This window comes from Bison bison, unplaced genomic scaffold (genome assembly GCF_000754665.1).
Source record: "Bison bison bison isolate TAMUID 2011002044 unplaced genomic scaffold, Bison_UMD1.0 scf7180017864270, whole genome shotgun sequence".
NCBI classification, from domain to species: domain Eukaryota; kingdom Metazoa; phylum Chordata; class Mammalia; order Artiodactyla; family Bovidae; genus Bison; species Bison bison.
In genome coordinates this window covers 3348444-3370355 of record NW_011494842.1, presented here as the reverse complement: position 1 = coordinate 3370355, position 21912 = coordinate 3348444, and the positions used below count along the sequence as shown (strand labels likewise).

The window sequence follows — 21912 nt, the reverse complement described above, 5'->3', positions numbered from 1 at the left end:
ATGCTGTATAGATTTGTCATAGCTTTCCTTCCAAGGAGCAAGTATCTCTGAATTTCATGGCTGTTGTCCCCTTCTGCAGTGATTCCGGAGCCCAAGGAAATAAAATCTGTCCATGTTTCCACTTTTACCCTTTCTGTTTGCTGAGAAGTGATGGGACTGGATTTGTAACAAATTCAATAAATACTTTTTTTAAAATGTAAAAAAGATACAAATTAACTTTTTTTTAAAGAGTTACTCCTAATAATATCACATCATCAGAAGCCCCGTTCATCATTTTTATCTGAAAATGTATTTCTAGATTCCCTGTGATTCAAGGATTTTTCCAGAAAGCTCTAGCTCAAGGCCACAGTGTTTGAAGCCTAGAGATATCAGATAACATCCTGCAAACCTAAGGCATTTATTTCCAGAATCTGTCAGCTCAACATAGTCACTAATAAGAATGCTCCAACTTGAAATAATGAATTTTTATTTCTTGAGATAAAATAAAAATTTTCATTCTGACAGAAGCAATGGAAGGAAAGCAGCTTGCTTTCAAATACTGAGAAGTCAAATGTGGAACACCTCTCTTTTCCTTTCTTTAGTTTAATCTTTAAAATACACAGAGAAACAGAGACATAAACTTCAAACATACTATTATGAAGTCAGCCTTCCTCAAGGCAGTACTAAAGAAAGATGCTTACATCTGGATGATGTCTGTTCGGGCAGTTAAATTTCAAAATAATACTCACCTCTCCCCACTCCCCACAACTGCTGCCTTCATTTTGAAAGCAGGATAAAACTTCCTCCTACCAGCCCTCACCTTCAGATCCACCCTTCTCCAGTCTCCACAGCAGTGCCAAGGCGGGTTGTACAAGCCTGACCTTGCTCACCTTGCCTGGTTTTGCCCCCACACTCCGTGTTTTCCCAAGTCTCCATGCATGGCTGTTCCCTCTGCCTGAACACTTCCTGTCCTTAGCCACTTAGACATCTTCTCCTTCTCTCCAAGGGGTCAGCTCCAGAGTGACTTTCCCTGTGGGGGACCATCCATTCAGTTCTCTCCAAGTGAAATTAGGTGTTCTTTATGACACTCTCACAGAGTGATCCTATAATTACAATGCTTCTAATTCACCATTGGACTATGAGATCATTGAGGCTGGACTATGTCTTATTGATCATTATGTCCTAGCTCTTCGTGATGTGCTCCTTGGCACATACAGATATTCAGAAGCATTTATTGAAATGGATCCATAATGTCATTTTAGGGCTGCAAAAAGTATGGAAGATCTGGGACAGCCTATACAATCTGAGATCTCTGAGCAACATAGCTACAACCACTGAAAGAACCAAAAAATCTGATTTAGAGATTTATTTTCCTTTACTTCCTCATTTTTAATATATTCAGGCTAGCAGCAAAGCTAAATAAAAGTGAGGAAAAAATTAAGCTGGGTAGTTAATTGGGATTACTCAGATTATTGTGATCTACACTTTTTAAGGAAATGTATTAACACTTAGAGTAATAACAAATAATATTCACATCATGAGATCATATAGTTTAAAATTTTATTCAGCATACATTTTCAGATAATTTTCTATATACCAGACACTGTTCTAAAATATCAGTTCATTTAATTCTTACAGCAGTCTTAAGAGGTCATCATGACAAACCTGGAACTTTCTTCACTGTCTTGTGATATTGGCCTGCTTCCTTCCCCCTATACCCAGCAGAAAGATTTGGAAATGAAGAAAATAATATCAACAGAACAAAAAATTCTTTTCAAATATCCTAGAAGATATCCAAAGATCTAATGAAGGAGGTCATATCAAAATGAGTATTGCAATATTCAGCATCTCTAATGTGCTTGCAAAAAGATAAAACAAATGATAACTTGAATATTTTAGTAAATTTTGTATGACATTGGAGTATTGCATATTTAAAATAAATCACCTGATAAACCCTGAACAGCAGGGTTCCAGAAACGGAATCCTTACAGGATCAAGATAAATCCAGGCTCATCATAGCATAAAGCAGGCATCAGAACAAAATCTTAAAGACATTCTCATTTCTCCTTATTGACACTTTTAGTAAAGAGTGATGATTGATTGTAGGTAGAATATTTAAAAAGAGCATATGGAAGTACTGACAGGTTAAAGTGCCACCCAGTGAAAGCTCATGGCACTGAATACAATGGAATAGCACATGATGCCCATATTCATGGAACATCAATTGCAAGGAATTTGCAGAGGTTAATGAATAGAGGTTGGAACTAAAGTTACAGCAACTTTTCCCATTTTGAAAAGATTAATACAGGGAAGTGGGAAATATAGATATCATTAAATCAGAGGAACACATTATATCACAGGATCACGTTAGCAGATTTGTATCAGTGACCATGAATGAAGCCACAGAAGGCCTGCTTGTCAAATTTACTGATGACATCAGCATTCAAGAAGATTTTGTTAAGCCTCAAATTAGCAAAATTAAATTAATTTATGCCTTTACCATTTGGGTAACATGTCACCTCTTCACTCAGGTCTTTTCAACCATCTATTCCTAATGTGGACTTTGGAATTCTCCACTCACTTCATCAGTTTGATTTTCATTATGGCATTTATCCTTCCTCATAATTATCTTAAGTATTTACTAGTATTTATTTATTTCTTGAGTATTTGTTCAAATATTATTTATTTCTTAAGTATTTCATTAAGTATTTATAAATGCATAAAAGCATAAACCTTGTTCAAACTTGTGTCACTGATTGAAATAAAAGCACCAAGTAAGTATTTGTCCAAAAAATACCTATCTATTCATTTCTCTTAAAAATAAATTTGACTAGAGCAGATTGGAAAAATACCACAATAGTATTTCTTGTGAAACATGACACCCATTGAATAATAAAAGCATTAGGCTGAGATCAGAAGACAGTGTTGTCACTGATACCTCACTTGACATTTCATAAATCACTTAATTTCTCCAGGAACAGTTTTCTCACATGTAAAACTGGGCCAACAATAGCCAGCCTTTCAGGGGCTTTTACATTTATGTGCATTAAAGAATTTTGTAAACTGTAAAGTACAGAACATATATGAAGAATTATAATTGGGGTGGGATAGGGATCTTAACTAAACACTGCTGCTGCTACTGTTAAGTTGCTTCAGTCGTGTCCGACTCTGTGCGACCCCATGATGGCAGCCCACTAGGCTCCCCTGTCCCTGGGATTCTCCAGGCAAGAACACTGGAGTGGGTTGCCATTTCCTTCTCCAACGCATGAAAGTGAAAAGTGAAAATGAAGTTGCTCTGTCATGTCTGACTCTTAGTGACCCCATGGACTGCAGCCTACCAGGCTCCTCCGTCCATGGAATTTTCCAAGCAAGAGTACTGGAGTGGGGTGCCATTGCAGATATGAATTAATAATGTCTTGTGACTTTTGAAAGAATTGGTTACAAACATTGGTTTCATCCAAAGAATAGTTTAGATTTTGTACTGGCAAAACAGATTACTGCATCTCCTCCTAGTTGCATACTCTGCAAGACATTGACAGTTGTCCTAAGAAGAGGCCAAGGTAGGTTATGGAGATAGTGTCACTTGAACAACAATGAGAATAATTGTGGAAATAGTGAAAAAGGAAGCATGGAAGGGGATGGTGGGAATTGTGATGCTTATTTTGGGTATGTGAAGGATTGTCATGTGGAAGATATATTGCAAGTAAAGATGCAATAAGATGCAAACTAGGAATTAGGAATAAAAAATTGAAAAAGACAAATGCTGGTTTAAGACCTTATTTTAATGTAAGGAAGAGTTTTCTAAGCTTTAGAGCAGTCACATGATGATGGAGGTAGTAAATTGTGGTGGTCACATCCAAACTAGGTGGAGAACATTATCAGAAGGCTTTTAATATTAGACTGAAGCTCAGGCTAGATGATTCCAAGGTCCTACCCAAGTTCAGCATTGTAATCAATCCAATGCAATACTCCTATCATGATTATTGAACTCAAGCTCTGACAAATCCCCAAGTGCTACTCTTGGAGACAAAATCAATCCATGAGAGAATGGCAGGTGACGCCAGTCCTGAGTCAATGAGAAGAAAGAGCAGCCAGGGTGTGGGGTTCCCCAGAGAGTTCATGGCTGCGTGGGCACCACTCCATTCTACAGTTGTGTGTTGTCATCTAGTCACTAAGTCATAGCCCACCAGGCTCCTCTGTCCATGGGGTTTCCAAGGCAAGAATACTACTGCATTGGGTTGCCATTTCCTTCTTCCAGGGATCTTCATGACCCAGGGGTTGAACCACATCTCCTGCATTGGCAGGTGGATACTCTACCACTAAGCCACTAGGGAAACCCACGTCCTACTGAGAATCCCTTTAATGTTGTGGGTTATTGTCCTTCAAGGATTTGCTGCTATATTTCATGAGACACACATATTCTTCAATTCAAAAATGATCTCCAGCTCGTTTGAGGAGCAGGGAGGAGGAGAGGAGGAGATACCTCAAAGATGCAGCAAGTGCGACGTTGGCAAAGCCAAGCAAATGTTGCCTGAAACGACTTTTGCAACCCCCAACTTGAGGAACACAGTGACTGCCCTTCATCCCTTTCTATTTAAGTGTCCCATACAAAAACATAGGCACATCCTGTATTAACCCTCTGTTGCCAAGCTTCATGTCCAGAGATGTATACTTGAGACATGAAAGGTGGGGGGTGTAGAAAAGAGGGAGATGGAGCCCACGGAGACACAGGTTGACATCGTTTTCATGATTTTTTTTTCCCCCTACTTTAGTCCTAGCTCCCCTGGGCGCGGGAGGAGGCTGTGGGCTGCGGACTCCGCGCTGGAAGCAGGAGTCATTGAGCCAGAGCCCAGGGAACGTCCCCTCCCGGTGTCCCTGCTGCAGCCTCCGGCTGGTCCCTGGATGCTCAGCCTCGCTGCCTCCTGGGGCAGCATCTCCTCCAAAGACAGCCCCGCCGCCGCCGCACCGGGTGCCCGGTGGGCGCGAGACTCCGAGGCATTGGCTCCGTAACTTTTCACGTCATTTTCTGCTCCGGATCCCCTGGTAGCCGGTCCGCGCCTCCTCCCGCCTCAGAGCGCGGCGCCCATGGGGCAGGGGCCGAGCCGCTTGCAGCACTGAGTGGACCCGGGCTGGAGCCAGGGATGTCCGGCACCAAACTGGAGGACTCCCCCCCTTGTCGCAACTGGTCATCGGCTCCGGAGCTGAATGAAACTCAAGAGCCCTTTTTAAACCCCACCGACTATGACGACGAGGAATTCCTGCGGTACCTGTGGAGGGAGTACCTCCACCCCAAAGAATACGAGTGGGTCCTGATCGCCGGCTACATCATCGTGTTCGTGGTGGCGCTTATTGGGAACGTCCTGGGTGAGTGTCGCTCCGGGCAGCCCCCGCGGGGGCCGCCACGTCCACGCGCCCGGGGCTGTCAATACCCCTCCTCCCAGCAGGGATGCATACAAAGAGGTCGCTGCTCTTGGGGTGGGGTTATTATTATTATTATTATTATTTTTCAACAGAAGTTTTCGGATTTTAGGAACAGAACTGAGCCCTGGAATGGTGATCCTTTATTTCTGCAGGGAGGCGCGGGGAGCCGCGCTGCCTTTGCAATCACCTGGGTTCCCAGCGCCAGAAGAGGGGCAGGGCTGTCCAGGTGAATGTGCCGGAGTGTGGGGGCAGTCAGTCATCATTTTGTGTCACATGGTCGTGGCCGGGTGTTTGGGGGTTCCTGGGGGGGAGGTCAGTCTGGCAGGATGCGAAGCTGTGTCCCTAAGGGACAAGCTCTCCTGGGCTGGGGGAGTCATAAAAGATTTGTGAGCCCGGTACACTGTCCTTTGGCGAGAGAGAGGGTTGAGGCTCTGTCTAAAGGTGGTAACGAAAGGGCAGGGAGTGGGGACGGAGGCAAAGCAGGGAGGTGTGCTCATGCACAGAAGCTGAATTAAAAGGGACCCATGCCGCTGGGAGCAAGCAAGAAGGAGGAGGGGCCTCTGAGAAAAGTACTAGGGCGATCGCGATCATTCATCCATCCATCTACCCCATCCATTCATTCATTTATCTACGGTACGCATGTATTTTCCAGAGCATGCTCTGTTTCCGGGCTCGGGAAATATTTGCAACTGATTTCCGCCCCCCAAAGCTGAGACCAACCTTAGCTCTAGGTTCTCACTGTTCCTCTCTGTCTAGGTTTGTATGTAAACATACATTTCTTCGCCCACTTTACACCTCTGCACAATTTTTGAGGGTTGGGCGGGGGGAGTGCAGTGGCGAGATGGTGGCTGTGGTGATGGAGTTTATTAGGGCAGCTGGAAGCCGACTTTTTTAAAAAAGCAGCTTTGGAAGGGAGGGTGGACTACACATGAATTGTGAATGGAAGGAGCGTCTACCTTGATGAATGGAGAGAGAGTGGAGGTGTTTAAGTGCAGAGGGCAGCGTGGAGGGAATCTCTGTGGAAAATGACAAGAGAGAAGCTAAGCTAGGAGAAGATGCTCTTGATTACAAAAAGGCGGAGAAGGTGAGTGAGGTGGAATAGGCTGGAAGGCACTGAAATCCAAAACATAGACTTTGTAACTGCAATGGAGGCTGATAAGAGACTTACTAGGCTCTCAGCACCAGCTTGATTTTAACCTTCTCTCCCCAAGGGTGTCAGTCTGGTAAGAAGCATCCAATGTAGTCCCTCACCTACTCAGGGGCAGAGTAGCTGATAGGTGACTGAAAGGCATTCCTCAGAGCTGGTAGATTATTATTTGATAAGAAAGATAAGAACCCCCTGAAAACTTTAGTTGACCCCGTCTACATGTTCTTTCAGCCTGTTTTAATTTTGCTGCTGTTTTTAAAGGCAAACATAAAGGAAATCTTTTGAGGATGCAAGTTAGGTGGATGGAAGTGGAAATACACATTATTAGGGCTATCTGTTGTAAGGATAAATCTGTTAATCATAATGCTATGCTATTCTTGTTTCCCTTCTTGTTGTCTATCCTTAAAACTACAACAATTAGGATATATGGCTACTAGCAGAGCAAATTTTACTGCATTATGCTAATACTTAATGATAAGGGAATAATCAAAATTGAACATCTATTGAGTACCTACTGTGTGCCAGACACCTTCACATATACTGTCTCACTTAAAGCTAAGAGTAACCTGCATTTGACAGAAGAAGCAAGACTTAGAGAAATGAAGTTTTTAAGGAACTTGATTCAGATTTGGTTTCATTCCTTCTGACCTCGGTCCAGAATTCTCCACTGTTATTCTACTCTAGATTTAGAAACCATATAGAGAATGAATTCTTTGCTCCTGGTATCTGCAAGCTTATTGAATGCATTTCCTGTTCTCCTCTGCATTTAAGTCCACTATTAATAAATTACCATGAAGGGTTAATTATTCTGTCATTCTCTCCAACAGAAACCCACCCGGAGAGGAACTTTATTGCATTGCAGTAAAATTTTGACGTTTTGCGGAATGGCTACAAATCACAACTAATTTTCTTTCAGGCTTAACCTCTGTGGTAAAATTTGCTCCTTTTTGCTGTTATGTTACTCTAGCTTGCACAGACCTGTGATGCATTATCTTTGTATCCTAATTGCATAGTTTAGGGGTGCGTGTTGGCTAGTCCGAGGAGTGTTTTAGTCTCAATAAGGAAACACCTCTACAGTAAGGCTGCTTGTTTGGTCACACCAAGGCAGACAGCACTGTCCACATCCCTAAGAGCTGAAACGGCCAATTTTATTCAGCATAAAACAAATAAACAAACAAAAAAGACATACAAAAAGCACTCTGTTTTCAAAAAACTGACAGCTGTTTTATTCAGGACTGGATGGACTGACATCTTCTCTGGCTGAACTGAAACCCATATTCTTTACTGACATATTCCCTGAAAGTTGATGAGGTTGAAGTTTGACATTTAAGCAAATGAGAAGCATCATTACTCACAGACAGCTTCCTGCTCTTGGAAGTCTGTGTCAAATTTGCAAAACAGATTAGATTGCCCCTCCACCCCATCGTATGTCATTTTATGCAGAGTGGCAGGACAAGAAGTCACATTATTCATTCAAGATAGAGGCAACATTAGGTATGAAGGTGAAATACCACAGCCCAGCCAGCAGATGTAATCACTGACCCTTCAGGTCCACTTACCACTTGTACGTTCATGTAACTGACTACTTGGAAAATCTCAACCTTGTTGAACTTACAAAGAGAATGTAATCAGTTAGAAGTCATTACTCCCACAGTGTTCTTTTGTGAACAGAATGACAACATCACTATCATACTGCCTATTTTTCTGCTCTCCATGGTACCTCTCTCATTATATATCCTCTCCATCATCAGAAGCTTCTTTCCCAAGATAATAAGCAGTTTCTTAGAAAAAATGTTGACAAAAGTTATTCAAAGATAAGGCAAAAAATTAGTCTACATGCAATTTCATGATTATACACATGCTGATAAAAACATGCACGTGTGTGTGCTAAGTCGCTTCAGTTGTGTCCAACTCTTTGCACCCTGTGAACCATAGCCCACCAGGCTCCTCTGTCCATGAGATTCTCCAGGCAAGAATACTAGGGTGGGTTGCATGCCCTCCTACAAGGGATCTTTCTGACCCAGGGATCGTACCCACATCTTTTGGCTCTCTAACATAGGCATGCAGGTTCTTTACCACTAGCAGCATCTGGGAAGCCCAATAAAAACATACACATGTCTAATTATAGAATTATAAGCCTTAGAAAGGAAGGTGATTCTTGGTTTCTTTTTGGAGATAGTGTTTTTCCACTATCTTCAAAATTATGTCACATATAACCTATTCCTAAATATATCTTGTACTTTAGCCAAGTAGCTGCATTCAATTATTAGACCAGTACATCTTGAGCAATGCTTGTTGCTGTTCAGTCGCTCAGTCCTGTCTGATTCTGTGACCCCATGGACTGCAGCACACCAGGATTCCCTGTCTTTCACTATCTCCCAGAGTTTGCTCAAGCTCATGTCCACTGAATCGGTGATGACATCCAACCATCTCATCCTCTGTCATCCCCTTCTCCTCCTGCCTTCAATCTTTCCCAGCATCAGGGTCTTTTCCAATGTGTTGGCTCTTCACTTCAGGTGGCCAAAGTGTTGGAGTTTTAGTTTCAGCATCAGTCAAGCAATGCTTTGTTTTTAAAATTCCTGTGTTTGTGGGGAGAAGGTTCTTGGGAACACTCAAGAGAATATTTTTTTTATATATCATTCCTGCTACTCTTTGAGTAGAAACTGAATGGAGAGATGGATTCTAGTCAGTTCAGATTTTAAATATCTGAAGGAAAGGAGTAATTCTCTGCTTCTATTACTTCTGCATTCAAATGTATGGTTTTTACCTGAAGTGCTTTTGTCTTCCCTGTTGTCATCTTCATATGAAAAATGAGGAGAACATTCAATAAATGACATCAGTCCAGCTGCGCATCTCACTGCTTGTGTGGCCACTGGCAAAACTGTCAAACTCTCCAAGTCTGTTTTTTTCCAATTGAAAATCATTGTTTATGATTACTGACTTGACTCAGACATAGAGAACAGACTTATGGTTGCCAAGGTAGTAGGGTTTGATGGAGGGATGGAGTAGGAGTTTGGGTTTAGCAGATGCAAACTATTGAATATAGATGCTTAAACAACAAAGTGCTACTGTATCCTGTGATAAACTATAATGGAAAAGCTTATGAAAAACAGTGTATTGATATGTATAACTTAATCACTTTGCTGTATAGCAGAAATTAACACAACATTGTAAATCAACTATATTTGAATAAACTACACTTATAAAAATAAATGCAAAATAAAAAAATAATTCCTGCCTTGTAGAAATCCTGTGAGGATATATGAATATCCTATATATAGATATATAGAGGATTGCACATATATATTTTTTCTGGACACAGTATACACTAAATACCAATTTCTATCCCTTCATTCTCACTAGAAATCTGTCCCTGGTGTGGTTAGTAATCATCCTCTGCCTCCATGACCAGTCTGTAGTTTTGCTAAGCCTTCGTGGCCTCTATTCTGGTGTTTTCCTCAATTGAGTGTTTTCCTAGAAGCTGTTAGTAGCCTGGCATTGGCATACCCACCCAGCTCCACCCACTCACCGCCCCCATCAGATGTTTATTGCCTCATAGTAGCTGTTTAACATTGCCTTCCTGCCTCTGTGTGAAAGTCATTCCTAACCATCACAATAAGTTTCTCTTGGTTACATTTGTATGCACCAGGTTCCATTCACTCAGAGTTTTTGCAGTATTAGCCCACTGGTCTATCTGTATTGATGTTTTAAATAGCATGCACATACATAATATGTTGACTTAAAGCACACTGCCCATTAAGAAATGTATCCACCTCATTAGAACTGATTCAAATGTATTCTTTTTAATGGCTGAGTAATCCTCCATTGTGTATATGTACCACAGCTTTCTTATCCATTCATCTGCTGATGGGCATCTAGCAAAACTAATACAATTATGTAAAGTTTAAAAATAAAAAAAATAAAAAAAAAAGAAATGTATCCAATAAGGGTTAAACTAAACTGGGTAGGTGGAATGGAGAGAATACATGTAATAGGATTGCTTCTTAAGGAGCTGCTAATCAGATGCCCTAGACACGGAAATGGCATAGTTTCAAAGTTGCAAGTTTGTGTTGCTCCTAAATCTGAGACCTTTCTTTTCTGCTTATCCTAAAGCCCACCTCAGCTCTGTGGGTCTTTTAGAACCCACCTTTTCTTACACAGGAAGCAGAAAGAGCTTAGAGATAATACATTACTCATCTCTGCTGAGACCCAACAGAAGTCATGAATAGTGACCATAAAAGGTAAGATTAGCCACTAAGCTTTAAACTTGACTTTAGTTACAGAATGCAATGCATGCTTACCTGAAGAAGAATTAAACTGATACCCTCACATTTTTCCTAATATCATAACCACTTAATTTTACCAGGTAAAATAAATCATGTTTTTGACTTGAACAGAATGTCGGTGATAACTTTTTAAATGACTGTCTCATAGATAACAGCAGCATTTATCATGGGCTGACAGTAATGAGATAACATGTGCTACTGATAATTGAAATAGAATGGGTTCTTTCTGTATTTGAAAAAAAAAATGATGAGTAAAGTGAAATAAATGAAAATAATACCAACTTATAAAAGAGGCTGAATCTAACACTTAAATACAAACACATCAACTTTTACAATTCTTTCTTGATTTTGTTAGGGCATACATGAACTTTCTATGTTTTTTGTAATTTTTAAAATTTCATATTTTAGAGCATGTTTGCAAATCCTTCCATACTGTAGTTATGCTAGCATTCCTAAGTTCCTGAATCTTACTCAGCTCCTCAGACTTCAGGAATATCCACCAGTGCTGTTATTTCCTTGTGAGAGATAATCTTTTCATCCTTCTTCTTCTAGAATTCTGACATAGCTTCCAACCTTAGGACTCTGTTGAATAATAATGGCTCTGCTGGCTCACTGGTGAGGTCCAATCAATGACATGTGACGAGTGAAATGAAGGGCATTAAAAAAAATTTTTTGTTTATTATTTTTTTTAATTTAAAGATAATTACAATGTTGTGTTAGTTTCTGCTGTACAACATAGTGAAGCAGCTATATATATATATTTATATATTCCTTCCTTCTTGAATCTTCCACAACCACCCCCATCCCATGAGGTCGTCACAGAGCACCAAGATGAGGCCCCTGTGCTTTACAGCAGGTTTCCATTATCTGTTTTATATATGGTAGTGTGTATATATATATATATGTCAGTGCTACTCTCCCAATTCATCTCCCCACCATGTCGTCATGTCCATTCTCTCCGTGTCTCTATTCCTGCCCTGCAAAGAGGCTCGTCTGTATCATCTTTCTAGATTTCATACATATGCATTAATATATGATATTTATCTGACTCTGACTTAATTCACTCTGTTTGTCAGACTCTTTGTTGTTCTTTAGTCACTCAGTCCTCTCTGCTCTTTTTACAACCCCATGGACTGTAGCCCACTAGGCTCCTCTGTACATGGGATTTCTCAGGCAAGAATGCTGGAGTGGGTTGCCATTTCCTTCTCCAGGGGAATCTTCCTGACCCAGGGACTGAACGCATGTCTCTTGCATTACAGGTGGATTCTTTACCACTGAGTCACTGGAGAAGCCCTTGTACAGATCCATCCAAATGGAAGGGTATTTATTTGTCTCCAACTCCTTTTCTCATTGCAAAGGAAAATAAAGAATATTTATTGAGACTACCAGGTCCTGGAAACTAGGTTCCACCATGAATATATGTATTTCCATGATGCCTCATGACAAACATAACAAGGAGATGAATAGCTTTGATTTACAAATGAGAAACATGAAATCCAGAATTTTCCTTGTACCAAAGTTTAGCCAGACAATAAGCATCAGCACTAGGTTTCCAATACGGATTGATCAGACTCCATGGCCCACCCGTGTTCCATTATTTCCTCCTGCTTTTGTCCCATATTTCTAATCCTGACCAAGAAAAAGAAAAGAAAATAGAGAATGAGAACACTACTGAGGTGGGTGCCCTCCAGACGATTTATGGAGCTGTGCTGGCCGGTTGCCACGCCGCTCCTCTGCTAGACCACAGTCCTTCAGGTCGGAGGATGAGCTCATTTGATAAGCTAACCAAGGTCAGGCTAGGGTTACTTTGCAAGAGAAAATTTCAAGGTAAAATAGGTGCTGCCAAAAATGCTTTTGCCTGTTCGGGGGGTGACTCACTGGATAAATATCAGATAATTGTGACCAAGGATTATTTTGTTACTGAAGGTGCTGTCTTTAGACACCATTAAAGACCAAGGACCTAAACATTTACTATCTCAGATAATCCAAAGATCTTTTTGATCTTTTCTCCCCTTCATTTTCAAGACTTCTCACAAAATTTATTTTTCTTTTCATAAAAAATCATATTCTTATGGAATCATTTCAAAACCATAAGTTTGTATCGATTCGACGGAGTAGGTCAACATTTATATCACATAATAGTGTTCCTAGAGCACAGTGGTGTGGCACATGTCCAAAGAGGCCTTACCCACAGCATCATACATGAAATGACCTTTAGACACTGACAGGGGAACACTTTGAGAGGCTGTTGTGTGAAATGCATGACATATATGACCAGTCACTTAGATATCTGACTCAGGACTGAATTTATTCATTCCATCTTTGTTCCTGATGAGAGATCATCTCTTAACCAAGTAAGTGGTCTAGATATATATTTATATTGCATGAAATTCCTTTGTCATTGGAACTGCTTCCTTAGAAACAAAAACCCAAACTATTCAGAATGAATAAGTACTTTATTCTTGAAAATAATTTTGGATTATTACATTGAGTCTTCTACAGTAATTTGCTCTCAATATCACATACATATGAATGATGTTTGACATTTGTATATTATTTTACTCCTCAGAATACACTGTTAAATATATTGCCTCATTTATTCTTCAGAACAATCTAATGAGGTAGGTCCTACTTAATGAAAATTTTAGGTCCCTGAAATGATTTGAATTCATTTTAAAAGTTTGAATACACGGAAACCTCCAGGTAATCTGTGTGAGCTTGGGAAAAGCTTGCCAGCTTCCTGTATCCCGAGAAGCTGGAATAAGGATACAAACTCCCATTGTCTGATCTTCAGCTACGATGTCTTTCGCATCTGGCTTTGTCAACATTCTGAGTTCAGACACAAATTAACCAGATTTACAAAACTTGCACATGCATAAGTAAATAAATCCAATGTCTTAATTGAAAATAAGAAGGTACTCTTACAAGTCGTAATACTTGAAGCTCTTTCAATCGTCATGTTCTCTTTCTGTAGACATAACTATGTGAAGAGTTTTATTGGTCTGAAAAAGTAGGCTGTGCCGTACTAGCAAATGAACCCTAAATTCTTTTTGGCTTAGCATCACAGAAGATCATTTCTTATCTGTTTGACATCTAATGTGGCTTGGAGAGTCCCTCGTATCCAGTGACTCAAGGGCCAGACGTTCTCTCTGTTCATGGACCGCCTCAGCATAGAGCCTCTGTGAAACTAACCTCCAGGAGGGGTCCCAGCATCCCCCCATTGCCCAGTATTCACCCCCTGTCTTGTACCTTTCCATTTCGTGCCAGAAGTGATCTGGGTGGCCAGCAGCATGCATCCCTATGTATATGCCAGTTTTGTAAGTATGGTTAATTTGTGTCTGAACTCAGAATGTTGATAAAATCAGGTGCCAAAGACATGATAGCTGAGGGTCAGAGAATGAGAGTATCCTTATTTTGCCTTCTTGGAATACAGCAGGAGCGACAGTATGTCACCTTCAAGATTACATTATAAAAGATCATAGCTTCATCTTGGGCATTCACTTTCTTGCTCTTGGATTTCTTGCTCTGGGTAAAGTAAGCTGCTTTGTTGAGAAAAACTCATGTGTTAAGAAACTGAAATATCCAGCCAACAGCCATAGAGGAAACGTGGTCTGCTAACAACAACCACATGCATGATCTTAGAAGTGAATCCTACAGCCAGATTGAACCTTGAGATGATGCCAGCAGCATCCTCCCCTGCCCTCACCAGCTTGACTTAATGACAGATTCTGAGACAGTATCTAGCTAAGCTTCTCGCAGATTCCTGACCTTGTAGAAGCTATGAGATGTTTGTTGTTTTAAGTTTTGTTTTGTTTTTTTTTTAAATCTGGGGTTAAGTTGTTTTACAGCCTCTATGTTGTCATGATTGGAGAAGAGTGAGCAGGAAACTGCACAGTGGCTCTTAACTATCGTTGCCCAAAAGCAATGCATGCTGCTCAAGCCCCTAACCCTCTGAGCAAATCCAATCCCATTCTATCAACCCACCTACAAGTGCTGCTGAAACGTTTAACAGTCTCTGTCACAGGAACCAGACAAAGTAGTTAAAAGTATTTTAACTTGCATAGTTTTAGAACAAGAGGATTTAGAGGAATCGAGTGCATAATGGCATAAGGCTAAGATAAGCTGGTAGATAGTTCCTCTCCACATTTTGGATCTCTGCCAACAAAAGTAACATATTGTATTGGGAGACTTTGTGCCAATTAGTGTAATAAGAATTCAGGGTTCAAAGATAGTAGAAATCTAGGAACCTACACACTAGGTGAAGAGACAAATACATTCACAGATAATCTGAATATAAGGTGTCAAGTACTCTGACATGAGTTACAGCATGTTGTCAAAGCACATAAGAAGAACACCTAGTTCCATTTAGGGGATTAGAGAGAGGTCCAAAAGAAGATGACTCCTACGCTGTTTGTAATGCAGGGATTCACGTCAAACAGGTGAGGAAAATTGAGCAAGTTGTTCTAGGCAAACAGCAAGTGCAAAATCAGAGAGGCGTGAAATAACATAAGCATGCAGAGAATGTTAAGTGACTGGGTAAGTGCAGATGAGCAGAGGCTAAGGATGGAACTGGGCTGGTAGATAAGGGCTGGGTTAAGGAGCGCAATGGGTCTCACCTTCTCTGAGACCGCAGCTTATAGGGAGCCCTTCAAAGACTTTAAGGAGGGTGCTGTCATTGAGAGACTTGGAAGGTTTTCACACTGGAGTCTGTCCTGTTTGCCTGCATACGAGCTCAGTCACTCAGTTGTGTCCGACTCTTTGTGACCCCATGGATTGTAGCCTGCCAGGCTTTTCTGTCGATAGGATTTTCCTGGCAAGAATACTGGATTGGGTTGTCATTTCCTTCTCCAGGGGATTTTCCCGACCGAGGGATCGAACCCACATCTCCTGCATTGCAGGTGGATACTTTACCACTGAGCCACCTGTGTCTTGTTTGGGGCTCTCTTAATCAAGCCTGGCTTCCCTGGTGGCTCAGATGGAAAAGCGTCTCCCTGCAATGCAGGAGACCCAGGTTCGAACCCTGGGTTGGGAAGATCCCCTGGAGAAGGAAATGGCAACCCACTCCAGTACCTTTGCCTGGAAAATCCCATGGACAGAGCAGCCTAGTAGGCTACAGTCCATGGGGTCACAAAGAGTCAGACACAACTTTACTTTCACTTTTCACTTTAATCGAGCCTACTTTAATTTTTAAAAACTGATAATTGAATCCAATAAAAATTCTTCTAAGTGGCTTTCCATATGCTCCCTAGGAGAGAACAGGAAAAAGTGAGAAAATGAAGAAAGGGGTAAAGAAAAAAAGGGGAAAGACGAAGATTAAAATATAGGAACTAATGTTACCGTGTTTGCTTTGCTGAACATTTAAATTTGAGAAGAAATTTCTCTTTAAAATATGTTTTTCTTATTTCTTTCCTGAAAGATCAACATGTCAGTCTCTTGTGTCATAGTTCTATTAATATTTCCAATATTCTATACAGCTTTTCACTAAAATTATTTTCGTATTAACTTATTTTGGACGTTTCAATGCGTCACCATGCTCCCAGCCATCCATCACGTTAAAGTTTAGATCATTTTTTCACCTCACACTAAAACCCAAAAGATGACAAATTTGAGACCTAATGAAAATTTTTCTTATTTTCCAACGAAATTCCCAATTTTTTACTACAGTTTACTTGCAACTTTCTAAATATGCTCATTTGAAAATTTACTTTAAATGGCATTGTAATCATTCCAATAATCGATGAAGATAATGCACTGACACTAGGTCAGCCTTTAGGGAATTATAGGAAACACGTCTTTACGTGTTGACATGGCAACACTTCAAAATTGCTAAAACTGTAGTCACTATGAAAACTTTTTTTGCTATTCCTAACTCACAAGGGAAACACAGCACAGATGAAAGCCTGTAATATCCCTTTCTAGATTTTCAGGGGGGTTTTATTCCTACTTAGTGACTTTAAGATGAATTTATGAGGCACATGTGGAGCCTTGATTTTGCTATTATGTTGTCAGAATTGGAGTCACAAAACCACTATCTATAGTAATTTATTTCATACATTCAGAATGAATTTGATGAGTCATCCACTTTGGTAGAGAACCATGTTTATAAATACCATTTTGAAGGCAACTTATCTTTCTTAAAATGTACAGATTGAGCTAATCTTTCTCACAGAAGTAGAGAGGTGTGGTTAATGCTTATTAACCATTTTGTCATTGGGTGAAACTGAGTCAGCCTTTCATTGTAAAAAATAGCTAAAGCTTAATCTCTCCAATCAGAATACTTAATACAAAAGTTTCTCAAGTTTAGAAAGCTGAAAAACAAATTCATTAAAACATCTCACCAGCTGGTGTAGGAAAAAGACTTCGTAATTGTTGGGACGTTTATGTGCTTGGGCTTGATTTATATTATAATTCAGCCACAGGAAGCCTGGAAAGCCTTGTTCTTTGAAATCATCAGAGATGGTGATGGTGACTCATAGATTCCTGAAAGTCAGTAAGATTATCCTAGTTTATAAATTTATGTGTTTTCTTCCCCAGACATGATCAACTGACTGCAACTGGCCAAACTATCTCAGTGGAAAAGGGGAAAAAATAAGAATTTAAGAAGTTTAAAACACATCAGAAAACATGAGCACACTCACACACATACACACACACATTTTGGGGATTGTATTACATGAACAACAGGATTTTGATGTACCCTATTTTTTCATGCAAGATTAAGAAGCTACCTTCCAAACTTTTAAAATGTCCAAAAATCTGGACATAAAGCCTTGACTTTCCCAAAGTCAAGAGATATTCTCAACTATCCTCTGAATGAATGGATTAGACTTTAGGGAAATTAAAAAATAAATACATTGGAGGCCTTGATTACATTCATGTAAGAAGGAGCACCCCTTAGGTGATTGATCTTTTTAGCAAAATGTATATTCTTTGAACAGACTCAATATATTCCTGCTTTAAGGTCTTCACAATTTCTAACCCCCTCTGGTTTGCTCCTGGCCAGTTCCTGCACAGCTCACGTTGTCACATCTTAAGAGATGGTCTCTAAGGAGGCATCTCGTTTTCCATCTCTACCCACAATGTTAGCCTCTCATTTTGTTTCTCTCATAGAACTTACTACTATTATGAAATTTCCTGGTTGTACAGTGGTTAGGATCCTGTGCTTTCACTGCCGAGGGCCTGGGTTCAATCCCTGTGCAGGGAACTAAGATCCCAGAAGCTTCAGGGCATGGATACAAATAATGATGATGATGATAAAATAAAAGAATTTGTGATAGAAGAAGCAGACCTGAAAATTAAAGGAAAAAAACATTTAAAAGAACTTAGTACTATTAGAAATGATATTGTTCATTTGCTCATTTTCTTGTTGTGTCCTATAAGTAACATATAAGTTCCAAGAGAGTAGTTCCTTTATTTCTCATTTTCGCAGATATGTCATTAGCATCTAGAACAGTGCCCAACACACAGCAATGAATTAAAGTATTAGATTTCCACCGGGAAAAATACTTTAGATATAAGCACATTTTAAAAATTAGGAATTGTAGGTTTTAAATTTCTTCTATATACAATTTCAAAACAAACCTCAATCATTTGACTCATTTCTGGGATAATTTTGTTCAATATCTTGAGAACACACACATTAAAATAAATATTATATAATTACTAATGATTAGGGGAGACTATTTATAAAATCTCTCCCCATCACTCTAATTCCATTGACAATACCAAGAAGATGATTTTGCTCTCCTCTTGAGGAGCAAATGAGATTTACAAGCATATTCAAGAAATATGCTTTCAAATAGCATGCTGTATTCCTGCAATTACTGAGGAGAACATGTATAAAATCCGTAGTTAAAACCCACTTTGTTTCAAAGTGATTCTTAGTTGTTGTTGTTGTTTTTATAGAAGCCTAAGGAAATGTGTGACCATTTGTGTCCCAGATGGGATAAGAGAGCTGAGACTGAATGTTATCACAACCTCATACTTTCTGTAAGAATAAAAGGGCTAAACATATCCCTGTATGAGCCCAAGATGATTCAGGAATGTCAACAGAGCCTCAGCTCTAGGAATCCTTTGTCACTTTCCCCCATTGCTAGTGGCAAAAGACTACAGAAAATGTAAAAAAAAAATCATATTTTCAGGTGGAGCTCAGGGGTAATGTTGGTAATATTTTCAGGTGGAGCTCAGGGGTAATGTTGGTAATGTTCCACATCCTTTTAATGTGAAACAAGAGAATTAATAAGCCCATTGACTAATTCTGGTCCTCAATTTCCTGAAATAGCCATCAAATTAAAAAATTTTGAAAACCAAAGCACAGTCTTGCCCAAAGATGGGAGGCATTGTTAATTCTAGCAGACTTATGACTAACTCAAACAATATTATCAATATTTCTCATTACTGTGAATCAGTGAATTATAAAAGAATTTACATGTTGGGCTTTTAGAAGTTGTTGTATTACCCTAATTAACTAGCTCTTCAACAAGAGTAGTTGCCATCTGCCATCTAAGTTACTCCTCACCAGTGTGATAGGACGATTATTCACTCCTTTTCCCAGAAAGTGGAATTTTGTATCACACGACTGTTGTGTCTTGGGTGCTTGGATAGACTGTGTTAGTCTGTTTGAATAAATTTGCATAGTATCACTTGGCCTTTCTATTCCTGAGCAGGAAGTAAATATAATGCTCTGTCCTGCACTTCCTTTTTCCTTTTGCTAGTGCCTCCATGCTAGTATGTATAGAAAGTTGAAAAATACGTATTCAATTAAAGGAGAACACAAATATTAAAGGAGAACACAAATTCTCATGTCCTTTTTTTCTTTTTGGAAACTCAACTGAAATGGACTTGAGTTTCAGTGACTCATCAATACTGCCTCAGTGATCTAAAGCTCATTTTAAGCTACCTGGATATAGCAGTTAGAGGAGTGAGAGCAAGAGTCAAGCTGGGTGCAGACTTTCTTTTCTAGTGAATGCAAGATCATAAGATCTCTCTGAGAACCAAGTCACCATTAGCAACAGTGACATCTACAGAATCTTGAAGTCATGCAAATATAGTTTTCATCCAAATGGAGGTAAAGGCAGCATAAAGAAGCAGAGGGCTTAGTCCAACAAGAGCAGCAAAAGGTACACAGAATAAAGCAGCCTGGACCAACATACTGGCTTTCTAGGGCTTATCTAATTTGGAGCTATTTCCTTTTCTTATTTCATTCAGCAAATATTTATTGAGCACCCACAACGTGTAATCTGTTCTATTACATTCTGTGGAGGAAATACAGAGTGAAGGAGGCATGGTCCTTACCTACAAGGAATTTCTAATCTTGGAGGAGAGACTGACATGTCAAAAATAGTCTGTGGTATGAGGGTTATTGGAGAAACACATGCCAAGTACTAGACCATAGAAACATAACTATTAGATCTGATTTGGGGTAGGAAGTGGGGCTTCCCTGGTAGCTCAGATGGTAAAGAATCTGTCTGCCATGCAGGAGACCCAATTTTGATTCTGGAGAAGGGGATGGCAACTCACTCCAGTATTCTTGTCTGGAGAATTCTATGGACAGAGAAGCCTGGTGGGCTACAGTCCATGGGGTCGCAAAGTGGCAGATGTGACTAAGCAACTGGTGTGTATGTGTCGAGGGAGCAGGGGCTGGGTAGGAAGGACCCTTCCCTGAGGAGGTGGCATTTGAGGCTTTGCTGACATGTGAGTACAATTTTGAAAAGTTCCAAAAAATGAAAAGAAATTACATCTAAGTTGATAAAGTTTTATATATACACATAAATATAAAACTATGCTGAAAATGGGCTTCCCTGGTAGCTCAGCTGGTAAAGAATCCACCTGCAATTCAGGAGACTCCAGTTCGATCCCTGGGTTGGGAAGATCCCCTGGAAAAGGGAATGGCTACCCACTCCAATATTCTGGCCTGGAGAATTCCATGGACTGTACAGTCCATGGAGTTACAAAGAGTTGGATATGACTAAGTGACTTTTACATGCTGAAAATATCACTCAGGGAATTTCAGTAAAAAACAGGCTTCCGTTATTTTTTAATTTCAAAGAATAGAGAGCTCAAGTAATATTTTCGATGCTTTGCATTGCTTTCATGATCTACTTTATTTTGTGGGTATCTGTGAAGTCTCCCCTGTATTTTTATATCATGGTGGATTGAATTTTAAAAGTAATGGCATCCCTTGAGTTTATTTTAAAATGAGTTCTGATAGATAGGAGCTTTTCAGGGGAAGATAAATCTGGGGCAAAGGTAAGAATGGGTTGAAGTTATGAGACCAGGCACTGGGAAGCCTACTGAGACTCTTCAGGAGACTCTTCAGGAAAGTGATTATGAGGATAAAAACAGGGCAGTGGAATTGAATATGAAAAAAAGAAACAAATATGAAACATCATGGAAATAGAAAGTAGCAACTCAGAGATGTGGAAAATTGATGGGAAGAGAAAAGAATCTTCTGATTAATAGAACTTTTTGGCCAATGAAAGTACAATGATTGCCTTATTAGTCTTTTTCTCAACATAGGCAGGACAGAGAGAAAGAAAACTAGGCTTTGCGAGTAGAGGGATCATGGTGAATTTGCCAAGGCACGTTGAGTTTGCATTGTTAGAGGAATATGCACGTGAGCCTATCCAGCAGGAAGTAGGACTGGATGACCCACACGCCACTCACAATTAGTTTGCTACTCTGAGAGAATTTTTTTTCCTCTTTGTGTCTGTATAGGCAACACATACAGTTTATGTGAGAATTAGACTTCTGAAGTAAAGTTTTCAAGGGGATGTAAACTTCTTAATGGGTACATCAAATAGAGAGACTCTTTTCTGCAACACTAAATTCTTTGGCTCAACAATATTTGTTGTGTGTCTATAGCAACAAACAGAGAAAACTTACTCTTTTAGAAAGTTTATATTCTAATGGTGGTATTGAGGACATATTTTGACTGTAGAACCAATAGGATTTACTGATAGATTGCATGTGGGTGTGAAATAGAGTGGGGAGTCAACATTTTCATGCCAAGTAGATGATGAGTGGTGTCAGGTGAGATTCAGAATCCTGGGGGATGTGTGGGTTAGATGTAGGGAAGGA

At 39.9% G+C, this 21912-nt stretch overlaps 1 protein-coding gene across 2 annotated transcripts in view; it reads left to right on the top strand.

Moving 5' to 3' along the window:
- Window positions 1–5120: 5120 nt before the first annotated feature.
- Window positions 5121–21912, top strand: part of HCRTR2 (hypocretin (orexin) receptor 2) — a 131163-nt gene continuing 114371 nt past the window's right edge. For both annotated transcript variants that reach the window (XM_010848541.1, XM_010848542.1), the window contains exon 1: window positions 5121–5343. In XM_010848541.1, the coding sequence (XP_010846843.1) occupies window positions 5121–5343 (223 nt within the window). The remainder of the gene's footprint in view (window positions 5344–21912) is intronic.